Raw genomic sequence first — 21,727 nt, 5'->3', positions numbered from 1 at the left:
ACAGACATGGGGAGATGCCATGTGACAAGAGAGACAGGGATGGGGGGTCTACACCTGCAAGCCAAGAGACACCAAAGATCGATGGCCACTACTGGAAGCTAGAAAGAAGCAAGGAAAGATTCTGCCCTACAGATTTGAAAGGAAGTGTGGCCCTGAGGACACCTTGGTTTTGGACTTCTGGCTTCCAGAACTGGGAGAAAATAAGTTTCTGCTGTTTTAAGTCACCTTGTTTGTGATACTTTGCTATGGCAGCCGCAGGAAACCAAGACAGTCTCTAGGGACAAATGCTGTTCTTCTTCCACTTGGGAGCGCTGCCAGCCTGGGATCCTCTGCAGCCCCATACAGGTTCCACGGTCATTACCCACTTTGGATATTCAGGTTCTGCTGTACCCAATGGTTCCTCCTCTGGGATGTGTAACTGTTCCTTGGATGTTTCTATGCTAGGGTGGCTGGAGGCTGAGGAGCACACGTACCTCACTTCTAGAATAAACCAGGGAGGGAGCCTGGGTGCTCCCATCCCCTCAGATCCTCCCCCACCCCCCATAGCCTCTCTCTTTATCGTCCTGCCACAAGGAGCCCAAAGCCACAGTTTACATTTTCCCAAAAGTTAGAGGTTAAATTCATAGTGTAAATCCCTCTATCTCCTTTCCAATAATTGGAATGTGTCCTTATGCACACAATATTGTGTATTCCTCTCATAATGAAGATTCCAACAATGAAGCATGCCACTGGAATGCATTCTCTTCATTAATATTGAATATATGAAGACAGAATAGCTTAGTTCATGAAATAAATGCATATATGTCTGTTCTTTTAGAGAGAATGAACCTTTAGCAGACATGTATTTAAATGCACTTGCATTGAACAGACTATATGCTCCTTTTGAGAGGCTGTAAATGCATTTGAGTAGTAGAAAAAGGCTTGACGTTAGTCTTAAAACAATTGGTCAAATTCAGCTCTTCCAATGTGTTTTTGGTTTCAACAGTAGTCTGAGCGACCTAGTTAACCATTCAAGGTTGCATTTCAGGAAGGCTTGAATAATCACTGCTTAAATTAAAAACTGTCAGACAAAGAAAGGCCATTTGAAGAATGAAGAGACCAAATGCACATTAAATAATTAAGGAGGAAAATGAAGAGGTTAAGTCAAGTCAAAAGGTAAAAGGTACGGGCCGGCCCGGTGGCGCACTGCTACAGTGCGCCGCTTGGGAGTGCGGCGGTGCTCCCACCGAGGGTTCGGATCCCACATACAGACCGGTTCCAGCTCACTGGCTGAGCGAGGTGCGGGAGCAACACCGAGGGTTACGATCCCGTTGCCGGTCCCGGTCCGGTACGGGCGTGACACTGAGGGTTGCGATCCGTTGCCGGACACGAAAAAAGACAAAAAAAAAAAAAAAAAAAAAAAAAAAAGGTAAAAGGTACAATCATGTATAGAAAGCATAAGAAGGCCCATTTCTTGTTGAGAGCTGTAATACTGAACAAAACTGGTCCTTTTACTGATTACAAGATGGTATTATAATTATTCCAAAAGAAAAAGGAGAAAGAGCATGGTGCACCAGTATCACCATCCAGATGGTAAGAGACGGAGCCAGGATTTTAATACAGATCTGTCTGACTTGGGAAGCCACGGGCTTGTCACTGCAGAGCCTCCTCTGCATATACATAGGGAAAATCTTTTTTCCTTTTTTTTTTCTTTATTTTCCTTTTGGGGAATGAAGTGGCACTTTGGGGGTCCTCTCTACACCAGACTAATGTAAATAAATGGCTTCCCTAAATGTCGATTGTGCAAAGTGGCAAACCATGTGTATTGCTGCTGGTAGGTGACTGATGGCCAGTGCAGGGCCTTGGAGCAGAGGCTGACCAGGATCTCCTTGAACTCCTAGGAGCCGAGGTGACCTACATGAACATGACCGCCTACAACAAGGGCCGGCTCCAGTCCTCCTTCTGGATTGTGGACAAACAGCACGTTTATATTGGCAGTGCCGGTTTGGACTGGCAATCCCTGGGACAGGTAATCTTTCCACGTTATACAAATTCAAAGTTCTGTCAGCATCAAAGCGACCGCCTTCATAAAGCCCTCAGCCATCTCAACTGTAGTTGAGGGAACTACAGCATTTATTATTTTTAATTGTGTAGTTTTAAGAGATTTGCTTTTGTTTAATATGAAATGACAAACCTTCCCTTGTCAGAATCATCTTACAAAAAAAAAAGAACAACTGCCATTGCTTCAGTGGTTTTGTAATTCAGATGCTATTCTCAGATTCTTTAGAGAAGGGTAATGAGCAATCTTCTTTGCCCAAACCTAAATTTTCAGGACGATAACACATAATCTATGAGACAGAGGAAAACCTACAAATTCAGTACAGAATAGTAATCATTCGAGTTATTTCAATGAATTTTAAGATGAAGATGTTACTGTCTTTCTCTTTGCAAGTGATTAACTTCAAATATCTTGAAATAAGTTTAGATAGTCTAATACATTTCATGCATTTCTTAGCGCCAGAGGTAATTCACAGAGGATTACAAAACACCATCTTTCAATTGGTCAGCCAGTGGTAGGAAGCCCCTGGTCACTGGTGCTGAGGAGGACAGGCCAGCCAGCCGTGCGTGCTGCAGAGCCCAGGCACACGCCATTGTAGCCGAGCTCTTTTAACATGAAGATCACTGAACCCACCACATAAGTTACACTGCAGTTCAATTTATGTCTTCTGAGAAAGAAGGCATGGATGTCCATATAGATCTCTGCATTAGTCCATTTCTGTTGCTTATAGCAAAATACCTGAAACTGGTTAATTTATAAGGAAAAGAAAATTCATTGCTTATAGTTTCAGAGGCTGCAAAGTCCAAAGTCCAGGGAACACATCTGGTGAGGGTCTTCTTTGGTGGTGGCTTTACAGCAATGCAGGGGTCTCATATGGCAGAAAATGGTGGAGCAGAAGGAGAAAGACTCTCACGTGCTCTCATTTTAAAGCCCTCAGAACCACACCCCTCACCACCATTATTATCCATTCAGTACGTCATGGTCCTACTATCCAATCACCTCTTCAAGGCCCCACCTTTCAATTACCATAATAGATTTCCCACCCTCTTAACACTCGGGGAGGGACCAAGCCTCCACACATTAAACTTTTGGGGGGACACAATTCAGTCCATAATGACCACTGACTGTAACCCCGCAAGAAAGACACCACCACACTGGATAAATCCGAAAGAGGGTCAGATCATGTTTGTACTGTTAGTTTCACACATTTAACTGTCTCTCAATTTCCACAGCCTTTTATTTATTTATTTATTTTTCTTTCTTAAACTGCTGCCTTCCATTCTCACTTCCATCTATTTTTCCTCTTTTACAGGGAGTCTGGTAAAAGTGCTCAGGGATAAACAACATATGCAATGGCAAACTAACTACTAAAAATCTGATTGCTTCCCTCTTTACTGAATAGATTTAGAGCAAACGTAAAACCTACCCAAGTTGGTTTTTTCTAGTGTTGTATTTAAAGGATATTCAAGAGTCGAACACTTGATAAGACAGTCTCCCCCGCCCCCCGCCCCTGCACATACGGGGAACCATCGAAAGAAAATTCCCTGATTCTTTTGGGATGGAAACACCATCAAAGATTGGAGGGGAAAAGTGTTTATTTTATATTTGCTCAGGAAATTAGAAAGTGTTGTCTACAGATGAAAAAATATTTTGAACAAGATAATAATAATGGTAGCACATATTGAATGCCAAGTGCTATGCTAAGCCATTTAAATGGATTATTTACTTTGAACCTCACAATGATGCTAAGAGGTAAATACTGTTATTGTCTCCATTTTGTAGATAAGTAGACTTGAGCCCAGAATTGAGTTTCAGCATTGACTCTTTTAAGCCTGCTGCTTGCAATATCAATTTTGATATGAAAAATATAAATTTTGAATCTGCATGTTTCATGTCTCATGGACCTTTAAACACACATATAAAAATTATTGATTATGGGCCGGCCCAGTGGCGCACTGGAGAGTGTGCTGCTTGGGAGGGCGGCGGCGCTCCCGCCGAGGGTTCGGATCCCATGTGGAGACCGGTTCCCGCTCACTGGCTGGGCGCGGTGCGGGTGCAACACCGAAGGTTGCGATCCCATTGCCAGTCAGTAAAAAAGAGACAGAAAGGAAAAAAAAAAATTATTGATTATAACAACTGGCTTCAGAAATATGAAGTAAGGCAATAATGGTACAAAGCCTCATTAATTTAGAGAATATAGGAGAAACTAGTCTAACTTATGGAAATATCTCAGTTTATCTTTTGTACTTTTTTGTACTTGCAAAGAGCTAATCAATAAACGTCTTCTGCTTAGTAATTTTCAGCTGGATCTCCTAAAAAATGCATAAAACTGGTCTATGACAATATTTTTTTTTTTTGTCCTTTTTTGAGACCGGCCGCACTGCGCTCAGCCAGTGAGCGCACCGGCCATCCCTATATAGGATCCGAACTCGCGGCGGGAGTGCTGCTGCGCTCCCAGCGCCGCACTCTCCTGAGTGCGCCATGGGCTCGGCCCTCTATGACAATATTGATTACATGTAAACAACTCACTTTTTTGTTTGTTTAGAAAATGTACCTCCTTACCACCAAATTTTATTTCCTTTGTTATCAGCTGGTATTAAGTTTCATGAATTCCATTTGAATGAGTTTGAGTGATTGAGGTTTAGTGACATTTTTCTCTGAATTTTGGAGCAAGTTGTCTTTATTTCGTGTTACTCCTTTCCTAAAATAGACATATATTCACATGTTGGTTTCTCCACTTGAGGATTATTCCTTTGCCTCTACTGTTTGTTGTTGTTTGTTTTGTAGAAAAGAAGGTCAATCTTTTAAATGTTCATTCTTTTCCTGTACAGTCATTTAGATATTATTTCCTTTTGAAATGGATCATCAGTGTGAAATGTGAAAATTTCCCCACTTTAAACATGCAGATTCAGAGTAAGGGTAAGCTGCCAGTTATTCACTATCATTCAAATGAAGAATCAAAGCCACTTATGATCTCTCGTGGCTCACGCATTCCCAAAGGGCAGCAAGTGTCCCTTCATATCATAGAGAAGACCAGAGTTGTCCATGAGTACCTGGACCCGATTTTCTATTTCACAACCTGTTAAGCTCCTTTCCTAAGGGCCAGTTAGCTCCTTGCGATTCATTTAATGTCATTCTCAGTAAGAATTAGAGAGTTACAACCTCTCGATGATGCCATGGCGTAGAGCTGGACCCTGCACATCTGTCTGGAAGAGATATCACTCTGACCTCACCACATAGCTGGTTTGTTCGCAGCTTCTAAGCCCTGCCATGAGAGGTGGAATAAGCAGAGTGGATTTTTTAAGTTCCTCTCTTTTAGCTCAAATATACCTACAAAGTTGTACTGTTAAAAACTTAAATGGGGGCCGGCCCGGTGGCGCACTGGAGAGTGCGCCGCTTGGGAGTGCGGTGGCGCTCCCGCCTAGGGTTCGGATCCCATGTGGAGACCGGTTCCCACTCACTGACTGAGCGCGGTGCGGGCACAACACCGAGGGTTGCGATCCCGTTACCAGTCAGTAAAAAAGACAAAAAGGAAAAAAAAAAAAACTTAAATGGATTAACATATTTCTTAAGTGTGGAGTAAGTGTAAGGGATTACAAATAAATTATTTTATCATCTACCATAAGTTCACAGGTAGTAAAACCATGAAAAAGTGCTGAGCACATCCTTCTAAAGAGAAGACAGGTGAGGAGGGGTACTCACCACCAACGTATGAAACTCTTGCTGGGAAAGAGCGAGCAGCCCTGGGTTGGTGAGAGAGAAGGCAGCAGGCTTGAATGAAATAGTGGGAAACGTTTAAGACATCAGTGACTTCCAGCCATGCAGGACTTCCCATATGGACTTATTTTGTGGAAATCTGCATTCTTCTTTTGCTTGTAAATTTAACAGCAGGTTAAACTCCCTTGGGGTCAAGGAATTGGGACAAGTTAGGTGGAAGAAATATTTTCCAAAAGGCTGCTGTTTATGTGCTAGGCACTGTGCTAATAACTTCTTATATATTTTTTCATCCATCATAGCAACCTACAGATAGATATTACCTATCTCTACCTTTCTTATAAAGATATTATTGGAAAAATAAAAACAAAAACAGATCCCATTGCTGCCCTTCTGTCCTGCAAAATAATAAAACACTCTCTAGCCCCTGTAAGAATTAAGCATTTGGAGATGACTCTCATATTTTTTAGATTGACAGTTAAGTTGACAGAGTCCGCATCTTTTATTTCATTCCTAGCGATTTGGGTCTCAAATATAAATCAACTCAAAGTGGCTGAATAAAATAAATCTCATGCCTATTCTCTTAGCAGTCTTTCCCGTTTTCCTCTTGGAAGACACTCTTTGATGGGGGCAGAGGGTAGACATGAGCTGGGGAGCAGGCGGAGTTTAAAACTCTTAGGCAGGAGCATTTAACATCTCACTAGCTTCACTGCATCTGTATGTCAGCTGCCAACCCACTCGGGCTTCTTTTTCTTTAACACCCACCCCTCCTCCTCCTCTGCACACCTGTGCATAGAAACTGTCTCCTACCTGGTCCTCGTTTACCCATAGCTCTCAGGATTTGGGACCAAGTTATTACACTTAGTCATCTATCTTAAATTAGTGTTCCTTCCAACTATGCTTAAGTATGTGGGATTTTTCTTGGTCGACTTCAGTATGACATTAAACATGGCTCAGCAGGACCCATGCACTAGAGATTTTAATTTGAGCCAAGTTGTGAACGAGCCTGATAATTACATGAAGAATTTTAATTCATTTTCCGAGTATCAAATTCAACCTATGTCATCAGCTTTATATGTTGTGAAGACTTCCAGTGAAATCAATGGTTGCTATCAATTATTGCCTTAAATCTAAGTAAGTAGAAGAAATAATAGAACTAATCATAATAACAGCTCTGATATATTTAGGGCATCCTCTGTGCAAGGCATTCTTCTAAGCACATAAACGGTGTGAACTCGTTCATTCTCCACAATAAATAAGTCTTTCTTGTATATACTGCTGTTATCACATTATTTTACAAAGGAAGGAGCTGAGAAACAGGTAAGTAATTTGCTCAAGGTCACCTTCCAGGAAGTGGCAAAGGTGAAATCGAAACCCAGGCTGTCCAGCTCAAAACCCCCTTATTTCCCTGTCACCAATTAAAAAAAATACTTTTATGATCTTGCTGTGATACTAAGTTATAGATTTCCTCTCTCTTTCCCTCTTCTTTAAGAAAAACTGACAACACAGTCAGTTCACATCTTTTCAGTGGCTAACCCATGAAGACATGGTGGCCGTAAGATGACATCTGCTCTTGCTTGAGTTCTGCAAACTCATTTCATCTCTGGGTTGAATTTCAAAGACTAGGAGGACCATATGCGTTTGCTTGCCTCTGAATGGAGCTGGTGCTCCTTTAAAATTCTTGGCCACAGAGAATCCTGTGGGAAGAAGAATACCACCACAGGCTTTCCACATGGGGGTCTGGATCTGTGAATCTCGGGAGCTCCTAAAAACACTATGCAGGAAACAAACAATACAGCACTAACAAAGCCAGCAAAAGACTAACCAGCGTGGGAAGCTTAAAGGGCACAGCAGTCTTCAAACCACAGGGCTCTGGAGGCGTGATGCAGAAATAGGAGACGCTGGGAAGGCAAACACGAAAATCACAGTTTTAGAAAAAGTTACATTTATAATTTTTCGAACAAATCCTCTTAAATGAACTATTTAGCCTGGAGTTGAAGGTGGGGTTCAATAGATTCATTGGTCACAAGAATATGGCAACTCTGGGAGGGAAGATTTTTAACTAGTGCACTTTGATAGAATTAGAACAAACAGGAATGGGCCTATTTAAACTCTGTTAGTGTGTATTTTAATCTTAGCCTACCTTTATGGGGACGAGAACTAAATATATGAAAAAGGCCAGCTCGTGGAGCACATGAGCACAGGAGTGGTGAGATGCTGGGGATCAAGTCACGTAGCAACCCAGGTGGGATGGTTCAGCAGCTTAGCAACCTGCCCAGACCTTCTCCTGTACCTTGGCAGGAAGAGCAAACTGACCTGTGCAGGATCTGCTCGGTGTCTGGAATTATTGAAGTGCTTAATCTTGGAACTGGAAATTACCTTAGAGAATAACCAGTGTCGTGTTTTCCAAGGCGTGTTTTTTGAAATGATATTTTCACGAGATACTCATGGCCATGACCTAATAAAGGGATTCTACACTGCTTAAGATTGAGAAACTGTGGGTTTAATTTAAATGTTGCAGGACTTCTCAGTGCCTTTAATATGCTCACGTGCTTTGTGAGTCTCTAATAGGGTGGGAAGTAGGCAGCATCCATCCAATCTGGTTTGATGGATACTTTTCATGGTTAATTTTATGGATCAAGTGTTCCTCGAAGCCTCCTTATATTTCTTTAAATGCTGGTCTACCCCAGTCCCTCCCGGTTCACAGATGTGAACACTGAGGCTGGAAGGGAGGACTGCTAGGTCACTTTCCCACGCCTCACATCCCTTTATGTCAGCATCAGGACTATAGGGTTTTAGAACTCTCCTGTTAATGTTCTTTTCACCACAACATGCTGCCTTACAAAAAGTATGTGACTCCAAAGCTGGTAATTATAGGGTTCTGTCTCCTTAGCAACGAAGCAACTGGACAGTTGGCAAGCCAGGGCTTAGTCTCCTGTGGTAAAGAGAATCAACAGATATTTATGGCACGTTTACAATATTCAGATAACTGCCCTGATCGTGGTAGAGGGTTTGAAAAAATGACATAAGCCAGCAAAAAGTTTACAATCTGGTATGACTCTTCAAACAATCTTCAAGCACTCTTTAAAGTGAGCACAACTATGCAGGATATATGTCTAGCAGGGCTGGTGCCATAATTTGGGAGACCCAATGCAAAGTGTAAAGACAGGGCCACTTGTTAAAAAAATATTAAGAATTGCAAGAGGGTGACAGCAGAGCATAAAGCCAGGTGGGGAGCCCTGTTAGACATGGGGCTCTGAGCCACCATATGGGTCATATCCCTATGAAGCCATCCCTGGTACTAAGTGAGTTGGATTGGCAGTAAGTACTCTGGGACTTGGGAAGAGGAAAATCCCTGCAGACTAAAGAGGGAGGGTCACAGCGAGAAGATGGGATTTGAGCTGAGCCTTAAATGATGAGTGAGGGCTGGCCGGTTGTCTCAGTTGGTTAGAGCACAGCCTTCTAACACAAAGGTTAAGGGTTTGGATCCCTGTACCAGCCAGGAAAAAAAAAAAATGATGGACAGGCTGGTTGAGCTCACCCCTGTAAGTGAGCCGAAGAAAGAAAGGTATTAGAAAAAGTGGAAGGAACGGAGTAAGTGAAAACACGGAGTGGGATGTTGGAAAATCAGTGAGCAACTTCTTGCAGGGGCAACGTGTCCCAGTGGGGAGCCTTGGAACAGGAAGCTGGGAAGGCATGAGTAAGCCTGGGAAGGATGCAGGTGCCCAGGATAGGTTATGGATCCAGTCCTGCAGGCCGGGGGTGAACCACTGAAGATCTGTGATCAGAGCCAAGGCCTGACAACACTGGAACAAATCTAGAGAAGGTGCCCAGGGGGAACGAGGGGAGAGAGAGAGCCTGTGGGTACAGCACAGGAGGCAAGTGACTGGGCAGAGTTGTGAAGGTGAGAAGGTACATGTTATGGGCTGTGGTGCCCAGCTGTTTGGAGCATAGATGTTGCTATGGAGGTATCTTCTACATGTGATTCACATTTGAATCAGCAGAGTTTGAGTAAAGCAGATTCTCCTCCATAACGTGGGTGGGCTTCATCTAATCAGCTGAAGGCCCTAAGAGCAAAGAGAGAGGTTTCCAGAAAAAGAAGGAATTCTCAAAACTGCAACATGGAAACCCTGCCGGAGTTTCCAGCCTGCCTGGCCTCCCCTGCAGATTTTGGATTTGCCAACCTCGCAATCATGTGAGCCAAATCCTTAAAACGTGTGTGTGTGTGTGTGTGCGTGTGTGTGTGTGTACACAGATGTCTCTTGATATCCTAGGGTATTGCTTCCAAGATCCCCGTGGTTACCAAAATCCACATATGCTCAAGTCCCTGATATAAAATGCTGTAGTATTTGCATATACCCAACACACATCATCCCACATACTTCAAATCACCTCTAGATTCTTACCTATAATACCTAATGCAATGTAAATTCCATGTAAATAGTTGTTTTGTGTCATTGTTTTTATTTGTTATATTTTTCAGTGTCGTTATTCTTCATTTATTTATTTTTAAATATCTTCAATTTGAGGTTGGTCGAATCCACAGATGCGGCACCACGGGTTGGGGAGCTGACTCTGTATGTGTCCTGTGGTTCTGTGTCTCTGGAGAACCCTGCCTAGTACCCATGGTGAGCAGGATAGCAGGAAGGAAGATGTGATGGGAGAGACCTGGTGTGGCTGCGTCCTGGGGACAAGGAGCTGTTGACATGGTTTCCAGTATCTGGAGCTGGGCCATCTGTCACCAGAACAGCATGACAGGAGGGCGGGGTGGCTCTGATGTCCAGTGGGCAGGTGGAGAAATTGCAGAGGGACCTACCCACATGGATGCTTTTTATCTAATGCTCCAGCACCTCGATTGTGATCGTTCTTTACTGAACCTAAAGCTACTGATCTTATCATAGCTGCTATTTCTGACAAGCACCATTTAGGGCACATTGACAGTAGTCACAGTCCCTCTGCCTCACCAGGCCCTGTCACTGCTTTCAAGCCTCTCTGCAGGTTGAGGTCACAGCCTGACACGAACAGTGAGAAAGGGCACTAAGGCTTAAAGTGTCTTTGACTCCCTCTTCTTGACCCCTTTTCTTTCAGTTAAAAGAACAAGGCACTAAGGTAGAGTTTTGAAGACCCAGCATGTGTGCATGTGGCAGGAGGAGGTCACTGTTGTATAGCCCTTCCTGTCATCCCTGTTCAGCGCTAGCACCGAGCTGATGTTTTTCTCAGAATTTATGACTTTCAAAAGACATGTTTTAGCTCCTAGGGAAGGGGTGCTTGCATCGTAACGCAGGTAACAAAAAATCAGATCCAAACTGAAGCAAAGCAGAAGGCAATTCAGCTGCAAATACAACAGAGAATAATTAATATTCCTTAGGAAACAGGTAATGAGGGAAAATAAATGATTAATTCTCACTATATTGATTTAGAAGTTTACCAGGGCTGCTCAGAAAGGTCATTTTTGTTTGCTTATGAACTTTAAAATAGATGAGGGGGTGGAAGTCTCTGTTTTTTACAAAATGTTATTAGCAGATTGCATTTTCAATAACAAAGCCATGCATATTTTCTGCAATTTTTAAAGTGACAATCTGGCAAATAATATTGTTCAAAAGAGGCATAAAAGGAAATCCTCTTTCCTGGTCTCCTGTGGGAGACATTCTTACAAAGCCAGTTTATTGTCCGTTGGGGTCTCAATTTATACAATCACATGAAGAATTAAGAGAGCCATTTAACCTCTCATGCCTGCCTTTCCTAAGGAGAGTTTCAGTCACTAGGTCATTCCCAAATAAAACTTTCCCACTTATGTCTCTCTAATCTCTGCTTCCTGAATATGTATATGTCCTAAAATTCATGATAGTCAGAGGCATCGTTATGTGACATGTCTCAAGATCTCTATCCTGGTCACTCTTTTTTTTTTTTTTTTTTTAAGATATAATCCATTTGGTTAAAGTACCTCCTGAAATACGGTGGCCAAAATTCAAATATGGGGCTTCAAAAGTAGCATCCCCATTGTGGATTTTTTTCTTCTGATCGTACAGGCACTATACTTCTGAAAATAGAGGCTAAACCTAGGTTTGCTGTTTTGACAGCCTTTTTGGCTGTTACTCATTGTGTAACAATAGAGCATAGTGGTTGGAGTCCGATAGAAATGAAATTGAATTTTTTTTTTCTACCTCTTATGATCCTGGGTGAATTACTTGACCTTCCTGAATTTCCATTTCTTTGTTCCATTGGGCTAATGATACTGACCTCATATACTTATTAGGAGGACCAAGTGGGATGTTATAATACATCTAGCATGGTACCTGCAGCATGGTTACCACTCAATAAATTGTCACCATTAGAGTTGATAACAAGGAAGCTTTTTCCTTCCTTGATAAATTGTCTTGGTCAATAGATCAGGAGACTGTCAGAGGCACTAGTGTTTATTTGTTGTCTTTGACAAAGATTTCACAAATCTTTCTAGATTTTCTCACAAACACAAGCCTAGTGGACAGTCCAGCAAGGTGGGCAGTGGCACCCAAAGGACATGGACCGTGGCTGTGTCCCTCTGAAGGGAGGTTTCTAATGTCTTGCCGTAGAGCTTTAGTCTACATCCTGTGCTATTCAAGGTAATTATCAATGGCAATACCTTGAAGGCAACTGACCAAATTTATAAGTGACACAGATCTGGGAGACAGAGCTAAAATCTTCGTTTTTAGAAATAAGAGACTTCAACAAGTAAATCAGATCAGTGGTAGCAGGAGGAAATTGCACAGGGGTGTGGAAATAAGTGAAAACCACCCAAATGAGAAGAAGCAAAGGCCATTTATTTAGCACTTGTTATACAGCAAGGGAGTCAGCTACCATCTCTCATGTTTAGCAGAGACTTAAAGGCAGGCAGGGGAGAGGGAAAGCTTCAGAGTGGGAAAAAGGGAAGGGTTCATGTGTGCCTTGATTGCAGATTTTTGGGTGGGGAGTCTGGGGGTGGGATACCTAGAAGCAGGGCCTCGTATGTGATTGCTTAGGGGGGTGTATTTGGCTTTCTCCAGCTGGACCTAAGTTAGGAGCAGGGACAAAAATGAGGGAAACTAGGGCCGGCCCTGTGGCTCACTCAGGAGAGTGCTGCGCTGGTAGCGCTGAGGCTGCAGGTTCGGATCCTATATAGGGATGGCCGGTGCGCTCACTGGCTGAGCCTGGTGCAGACAACACCGTGCCGAGGGTCGCAATCCCCTTACCGGTCAAAAAAAAAAAAAAAAAAAGAGGGAAACTAGCAGATATTAATCAAGTCCTGACCACTTGGAGTCGAGTGCTACAAGGTTTATCGTTCGGCTTCCTGGACTGATTGCTGCAGATACTCACAGTAGTTTGGCTTTCTTGGCTGGCTGCTGCAGTCTGTGGGTCAGAGTTCTATTTTCATATACGGTCTGGCTATTTTCCATTTGTATATTCAGTCTCTTGGGATAAACAAAGCTTTCCACTTAAACCCCCTACTCCCACCTCCCGCCTCCCCACAGGCTGGTTTTCGAATCCCGGCTAGGTGTCTGGGAACCAGGATGAGGTGTCATGTGACTATAGATTATTACATGAAATCCCAGCACCTGTTTCAGTGCTTAGCACCTATTAGATGCTTAAAAATTGTTATTGGATGAATGCATGAATTAACACACTAGAGTGTGTTCTGTAACCCTGTATGTCTCAAAGCCATATCCTATGAGAGGTGGAATTAAGATTGGAAATTGCAGGAGAAAGGATTTGCATCCATGTGGCTTTTCTAACCCTCAGGCCGTTCAGTGCTGGACAGGCCAGCCTGTGAGAGAGTTAGTTCCCTGTCATAGGCCTGGGCTGAATGGTCACTACCCTGGGATTCAGTGGAGGAAATGTTCTGGGGACCAAAAGTAATTCAGCATTACTGGGCTGTATGTTTGAAGGCAGGAGGGTACGGAAGTGTTAAAGTAGCTCTGCTTTCTTCATCAAACTTACACACTGTAAGCTCGGTAAATGTGAGCTAACATCATCATCGTCATCGCCATTGTCATCATCCTTATTATTTTTCACAGTCCTCTAGCAGATGTCGGGCAGGTGTCAGGACACCTCTGCTTCCTCACCTTGACTTGGGGACCACAGGGCAGCGTGTGCACACCCAAGAGCCTGGCCACACTCACTCGTTACGTTGGGTTTGCTGTCAGGGCAGCAAAAAAAAGCTGGTTGGCACCAATTTATTTATTTATTTTAATTGAAACATTGTTGATTGTACATATCTGTGGGGTGCAGCATTGCATCTCAATACCTGTGTGCAATATGTGATGCTCAAATCAGAATAATTAGTGTATTCAACATTACACAATGTAATCGTTTTTCATGGCCCTTTACCAATTTCTCCCTTACCCCTCCCCCCTCGCCTTTTCCCACCTCTGGTAACCTCAGCTCTGTTCTCTCCTTTTGAAAGTTCAACATATCATTGTGATTGTTGTATCATTCTTTCTTTTCCTTATTTATTTTTTTTAGCTACCACTTATGAGTGAGGACATGTGGTATTTCTCTTTCTGTGCCTGGCTCATTTCACTTAACATAATTTTCTGAGAGTTCATCCATGTTCCTGCAAATGGCAGTATTTCATTCCTTTTTATGGCAGAGTAGTATTCCATTGTTCCACACCAATTTAGTAACATTTCTGACATCATCCTCATGATGGTTAAGAACATGCTATTCATGGAACTGGCCAGTTAGCTCAATTGGTTAGAGCACGGTTATTATAATGCCAGGCCCATATTGGTGAGCCACCAAAAAAACAAAAAGAGAGAATGTGCTATTCATTATGAAAATAATGCAGAAAAATACCTCCTTAAACCACGGAGAGTTTTTTTTTTTTAATTGAGATAAAATTCTAATTGGCCAAAGCTTGTTGAATACATACATATAGATTTTGTTTCCTTCAACAAAAGTTTATTAAAAACGTTTTACTGGATTTCTTTGAGGGCTCTGTCAGACCCAGGAAATACATTTATTTTAACAACTATATGAGCAAAAATCCATTTAGGTGAGTTTTATTGCCCCATTTTTCTTACTTCATGGCTTTCATATTTTAATTGGAAAAAATTGGAATGTATTATCTTGATACAATGACTTGCGGGAATACTACTTTTATACCCATAAATCATTCTGCATACTTAAAGTGTTACACGCCAAGCATCTATTATTATAATTAGCTGTCACTTCAGTCCTTTATTGTTGAATTCACCAACACCAGTTCTGTCATACTTTTTAAAACCTTTTCTGAAGCTTTAATTCCCTTAGCAAGCTGTGTATAGAAAATTAGCTCCATTGCCTTGCGTGGTTTTAACATGTTTTTCTTAACCTCCACCCACAAACTGCTGAATTATTTCTTTGTTGTTTTAGTCAGTGTTGAATGTACCATATTTGTACCTTAAGAATTGCCTAAAAATACTCTTCTGCTTCTGAATTGCCTGCAGTGCTAGTAATGTTTGTTCTAGAAATGGTGGGTCTGAATTTCATCCTCAGAAGCCTGTGGGAGAAATCACGCTTCATAATAAAGCAAGATTAAGACAAACCAGGCCCATGGATATATTGTTAATGGGTTCATTGCTTTGAGTAAGAGCTTTATACTTTTCAGAAATTTCCCATAAGCACCAATTCATTTGGTCTTTGCTTCAGCTCTGTTCAGTGCATAGGACAGGCTTTAGAAGCCTCATTTTACGGATCAGGAGACTATCTCTGACTTGAAGAATGCCCTGGAGTTATTCCATCAGTTCAGATCACAGTTAGGATTTGAAACCATACTTCTGGTTTTTGCAACACTTTTTGTTTTTGCCTGTGCCTATGCTTCTCTTATTTAATAATTGGCTCAATCAGTGATTCAAATATATGGTAACATCCCAACTATGATCTAGAACCTAGATCTGAGAGCCTTCTCTACTGGAATTCAACCAAGACCCCCCAAAAATGCAGAAAGACACTGCACAGCCAAGACTCCCCAAAGCTACCACCTTTTACTTATTGGAACACCTCTTAGGACCTTATCTGAGATATGTGTATTCTTAGGTTCACTACTATGGATTGAATTTATCCCCATAACTTAATGTGTAGAGGCTTCATCCCCACTGGGAAAGTGTTAAGACAGTGGGAAGTCCTATTATGGTAATTGAAAGGTGGGGACTTGAAGAGGTGATTAGATTGTAGGACTGGTACCCTAATGAATGGATTAATAATGGTGGTCATTGGTGTGGTTCTGAGGGCTTTAAAACGAGAGCACGTGAGAGTCTCTCTCTCTGTCCGCTGTGCCATTTCACAATGTGATATACTCTGTCACTGAAGTCACCACCAAAGAAAGCTCCCACCAGATATGTTCCCTGGACTTTGGACTTCCCAGCCTCTGAAACTATAAGCAGTAAATATTGTTTTTGTTATTTTTTTTACAAATTACCCAGTTCAGGGTATTTTGTTATAAGCAACAGAAACGGACTAATACATTCACCATGGATCTAATTTATTTCCAAGCTCATGGCTGGTAAGAAGTCACAAGTCATAAAGAAAAATACAGACAGCCCAGCAAATGAGAGCTGTCCACTGGGCAGGAGTAAACACACTGACCATTGAAATCAACATGCTAATTCTAGAATTCCAGGATTTGTGAACCAAGAAAGTGTCAACCAGCCCCAGATGCCTCACAGCAAGCTCCAGCAGCTCTTGGCCTTCGGTATGACTATCAGGACAAAAGAGCAGGCCATCAAAATGGCTTGAAGGTTTAGTCTGCAGAGCAGAGTTTATCTTAACTTGGGCAATTTGCACCTCCAAAGCAGATCTGTTCAACAGAAGTATACCCCAGACCATGAATGTGAGCTATGTAATTTAAATTTTAAATTTTAAATTCAAATTTTAAAATGTAAGTGTAATATAATTTAAAATTTTCCAAGAGCCATATAAAGGTGCGAAAAGAAACAGGTGAAATTAATTTCAATGATATTTTATACAATCTAGTATTATTCCTAAATATTAATCAACATCTTATCAGTATAAAACATTTAATAATGAGACTTTTTTTTTTTTTTGTAACGGGTTTTCAGAATTTACACTCACAGCACATCTCAATTCAGACTATTATATTTCATGGACTAAATAGCCAAGTTCAACTAGGAACAGTCTTGTTAGCACAGTTCTAGAGTCCATCTCTCTTTCTCTCTCATTAGGAAGTAGAATATGTTTTTTCCCCTTAATTTAACAACAAACCTAAAAAGCTAAGGTTTTTTACTCTGAAAAATGAGTTTTATTTCAGGCAAACAATTTCAGTTGGAAAGACTGGTCATTGGGGAGTTACTTCCAGTGCAGAAGTCAGATTGTCTGTGGTTCTGTAAGAACTTCAGGACTTTGAAAGCGGCAGAAGTATTTCATGCCATTTAACACGTGGCATTGATGTAAATTACTGTTTTTTTACTTTCAAATTTAGGGACGAGACTCTGCCTTCTCATAAAATAATTTTGATGTAGTTCTCAGGAGTCAAATACTTACAATCTTTATCTGCCAGGAGGTTTCAGCAGGGAACGTCTCTAAAACATGCCAACTAGTATCATTTCCCTGTTATTTTCTTTAGTTAATTCTTTCACCAAGGATTTGTTTAGCATCTATTGTGTGCCAGGCTCTACAGAAAGCAGTAGGTGTACAGTGATGCAGGGGCTGGGTTTTTTTCCTTAAAGAGCTCACATTATACAAAGATAAGTAAGTAAACAAATATTTATAATAGTTTGATGAGTGTGTAATTAACTCAGACCAGGGGAGGGTCGGGGATGGTTTCTTAGCGGCGGTGCTGCCTGAGAGCCGAAGCTTGAAGGATTTGTGGAGAGGAGCTGGGTAAAGAAAGGGGAAAGGTTTCCTTTACACAGAGGCGGGAGGAGGCATGGCTGGTTCAAAGAAAGGGCAGTCCATCACCTGTGTGTCTGGAACGTGCAATGACAGCCATGAGTGGAGAGAGAAGACAGAGAGGTCCTGGGGTCTCAGGTGACATGCAGAGAAGTGGGGGCTTAGCCTAAAGCTCATGGGAGACCCACAATGGTACTAGGCAGAAAAAGGACAGCCATGGGGAAATGGATTGAAAAACACGGAGACTGGAGGGAGGGAGGGACCCACTTAGGAAGCTCTTGCAGAAATGGGGTGGGGTGGGGGTGAGCTCCTGAACTAGGTCAGTGGCAGTGGGGCGGGGGAGGGTCATTACCCTCCCTGGGCTGGCTCATTACCTGGTCTTGGCTTTAGGCTCCTCGTTCCATATCTCCGGAAAGAAGCCTCGGACTCTGAGTCAGGGTGTTAGGAGTCAGCAGTAGCCCGCATGCCTCCTACTTGGAGGGGTATTACATTATTCCATTTCTGCAAACAGAGGAAGCCCCCAAATATATGAGTATGTGTATGTGCATGCATGCAGATGTACACAGAAAGGAATCCAGGAGGACACATACCTGACTTCACGGTGGTCACCTCTGGAGAAGGGAGCAGACACAGGGTGAAGGAGAGTTTCTGCTTTCCACTCTTGAGACATCACACTGCTGAAATGTGTTCCTTTTAAGTGTAGAGTAAACACATATGTTTAAATATAGTTCTATTTGAAAATGCATTTAATTTTAATTCAATATATTATATATAGCATAATAAGCATTTAGTATATACGTGTGTACGTATATGTGTGTGTGTATATATTCGTGTCTGTGTGTGTGTCTCATACGAGAGAGACACCATGATAGAATTACACCTGCCAATGAGAAATTTTTAGGGCCCTGATCCTACACCTAGGGGACTCATGATCAAAGACCTTCCTAATCTCCTGAGACCTTAAATAATAAGTACCACAGTAATATTGGCCCAGGTCTGAAACTACAGGGAGTCAGTCGTAGAATGGACTCAGGACGATCCACCTGTCCCACGTGGCACTGCTCCAGGCCCTCTTTAATTTCCTGACAGTGAGTGAGGGCAAGATTCCATGGGAATCCTTGTGAGGCTTTCACCAGGTATAAACACAGACACCGATTTTTTCAGATTTGTTTGTTAATAAAAGTTCAAAGGTTTTATTTGCCTTTGTACTATTACTATTTAAGTGTGGGGATCAAATTAATTTGAATTCCCTTGCTTCTGCCTAGGTCACGTTTTTGTCTTTTGACAACCCTTACCCCCAAACCAAACAAATAACAACAGAAACAGCTCAAACCATTTTAACCATCCCTTGCATATCACTCGCCACCTCGAAGCCTGGTTCTCATTTAATTCGCTTCTGTCCATCCCCTCACAAAGGACAAATGTCCACTGCCCCTCCTCTGTCAACCCTTCTTTGAGTTGCGTGGGTTAACTCTTGCCTTTGATTCCTTATTTATCCATTTCTTTTTTTTTTTTTTTTTTTGGAAGACCAAAGTTTCTTTTTTTTTTTTTTTTTTTAAATTATTTATTTATTTATTTATTTTTTAATTTTGTCAATATACACTGTATATGATTATTATGGCCCGTCACCGACACCTCCCTCCCTCCTCCCTCTCTCCCCTCCCCCCCCAAGAATGTCCTTTCCGTTTGCTTGTTGTAACAACTTCATGGAAGTATAGTTGTTATATCTTCTTCCCCATCCCCATTTCTAAACTTAAATCCTTGAGCAAAGGGCAGGATTTATAACAAGGTGATGATTCTTCTCTTTATTTCACGAGTGATCTTCTCAGAGGCATTTTTCTGGGGGAGATGATCCTGGTGGAACCTGATGAGATGCAGAACACAGGCATGGAGGGCTCAAGACCTGGACCTGGATCTGTCTTGAGCTGAAATTACCCGCCAGACAGTCTCAGAGGTTGCATCTAAAACAAATGGAACACGTGGTTAAGGCAGACTTGAACTTTTTTATTTTCAAGTTGTTTTTAGTCAGCATTGTCAGTTTCTTGATGTCGTTTGGAATTTACATCCAGACACCAAGAAAAAAGTGAGAGTGATCGCTAAAGAGGAGATGTGTTTTATCCGTTAAGACATAAGCACCAAAGTAGAACAGATAAAGGACAGGTGAGGAAGGGCTGGAAACATTTTCCGAGGGAAAGAAATTCATTTGGGGGAGCTTTGCTCTCTTTGCCTCCTTATACCAGAAACCTACATAGAACTCTCAGAGGTGGTAAAGGAAAGAAAACAGAACAACTCCAGAGGCAGAGCTCTCCTGCACGGTGTTCCTCACCAGTGACAAGTCTCCACTGGCACATTTCAAGGGACAGGAGGCTCACTTCTGTCTGAGCAGTTTATTCCTGACTTTATTCATTGGGAAAGTCTTTCTCAATGCTAATCCCAAATCTGCCACCCACATCTTCTATCCATCGATCCACGTTCTAGAACACATATTCTTAAAGGCCCTAGCCACATGATGACAATATACATTTAGAAACTCGTGAAAAGAAAGATACAACAATCACAATAATTCCTTGAACTCTCAAAAGGAGAGGACAGAACTGAGGACACCAGCTTTCTTAAATTTCTTGAACATATAAATAAACTATATTTTAGTTTCCTAACACAAACTGTAAAAAGCAGGTGAGTTGAATATTTACAGTTCCTCCAAGGAAAAGGTTAACACAGTTCATTTGGCCTTGGGAATTTTCCCGAGCTCCATGACTGTCAATCAGATCCTTCAGGAGGAGCCTCAGCTGGCATTGCTGGGTGTCATTTCATTATTACCACTCGATCCTATTCCAATCTATTGTCCTATCATTTCCTCATTGGTTATGTCACTTGTCCCCTTTCCACCTCCTTTGGCAGGTCACAGATTACATGAGAAGCCAGATCCAAAGCATCTCACACAGCTGCCTCCGATTAAACCTGTGAAAACCCAGCAGAGAACACAGTTCACAATTGTCTTTATGCTGTTCACGCATCTGATGTTTGACTTCCTTGTACTAAAGCTCCCTCGGGGTTTGGTAACAGCAAACATGAATAGCCATCTTTTGTCTTTTAATTTTTTAAATGAATAACCAGAAGTTTCCATTCAGTGGACCTCTGTTGGATGACTATAACGTGCAAGATGCTCCACTTGCTACTAGCACAGACATGCATCGATCACGGTCCTGCCCTTGAGGAGGGCCTCGTCTGTGAAGAGTCCTGGCACAGCACGATAGATGAGGCCCGAGGGAGCTCAGTAGAAGGTGAAATCCCACCGCTCCTGGGGAGACAGGGAGAGCTTCCCAGAGAGGCAGCGTTTGAGTTTCACAACGCACTGCATTCCTTTAGCTCTGGCCCCCAGCACCCTGACCCCCACATCCTCCACTTTCCTGTGCATTTACTGCATCCCTGCAACGCTGGCCTTCTCTCTCCCCTTGAGCATGCCAAGTGTGCCCCCTTCTGGGGCCCGGCATTGCCATGCCTCTTGCAGGAGCAGTCCTTCTCCTTTGCGTCCCATCTTTTATCCTCGCCTTTCCAGCTTGCCCACCTGGCCACTCCCTGCCACGTTACCCAGTGGTAGCTTCTTTATGCATGTGCCTGGAATTGTCTTATGCAGTTGTTTATTGCAGGTCTTCCTCCTCCAGAATTAGACTTCCTGAGGACAGTGACGTTCTCTCTCATTCAGTAGCGTAGCCCTACGTACCTACAACACTGACACGTGGATATGCTCCATAAATTCCTGTAGACTGATGATTGCTCCACCCCATTAATACTTTTGATTGTAAAGGATATTTCTCTTTTCATTTAACAATCTAGCCAGGATCTCTGTGGAAATAGTCTACAACCAGTTTCAGTGTCTCTGTGTCCTTGACAGTTGCAAAAGAGAAGTTACTTGACAACTTTTCTTAATTCAAACTGGCACCTTCAACCTATCTGGATTATGAAGTATTTCTGCAACTCCATGTCAAAGCAGCCAGGCACTGTCTACTCAGTTATCCAGTTACCTTCAAGCCATTGCAGTCTGCAGCTCCTATCAGTCCCCATCCTCCAGGACTGCCCAGCTGGGGCGACAATGTCCAGCAGTCCTCCTAACTGAGCTCCTGACAGGAC

At 42.4% G+C, this 21,727-nt stretch overlaps 1 protein-coding gene across 3 annotated transcripts in view; it reads left to right on the top strand.

The window, feature by feature from the left end:
* The window catches only part of PLD5 (phospholipase D family, member 5), a 206,103-nt gene that overhangs the window by 114,652 nt on the left and 69,724 nt on the right, over positions 1-21,727 (top strand). For all 3 annotated transcript variants that reach the window (XM_008578293.1, XM_008578291.1, XM_008578292.1), the window contains one exon: positions 1,881-2,008. In XM_008578293.1, the coding sequence (XP_008576515.1) occupies positions 1,898-2,008 (111 nt within the window). In that variant the 5' untranslated portion in view covers positions 1,881-1,897. The remainder of the gene's footprint in view (positions 1-1,880; positions 2,009-21,727) is intronic.

Source organism: Galeopterus variegatus, unplaced genomic scaffold (genome assembly GCF_000696425.1).
Source record: "Galeopterus variegatus unplaced genomic scaffold, G_variegatus-3.0.2 Scaffold1657, whole genome shotgun sequence".
NCBI lineage: Eukaryota > Metazoa > Chordata > Mammalia > Dermoptera > Cynocephalidae > Galeopterus > Galeopterus variegatus.
Note: the sequence above shows the minus strand (reverse complement) of the source record. Positions and strands in the feature narration are given on the sequence as shown.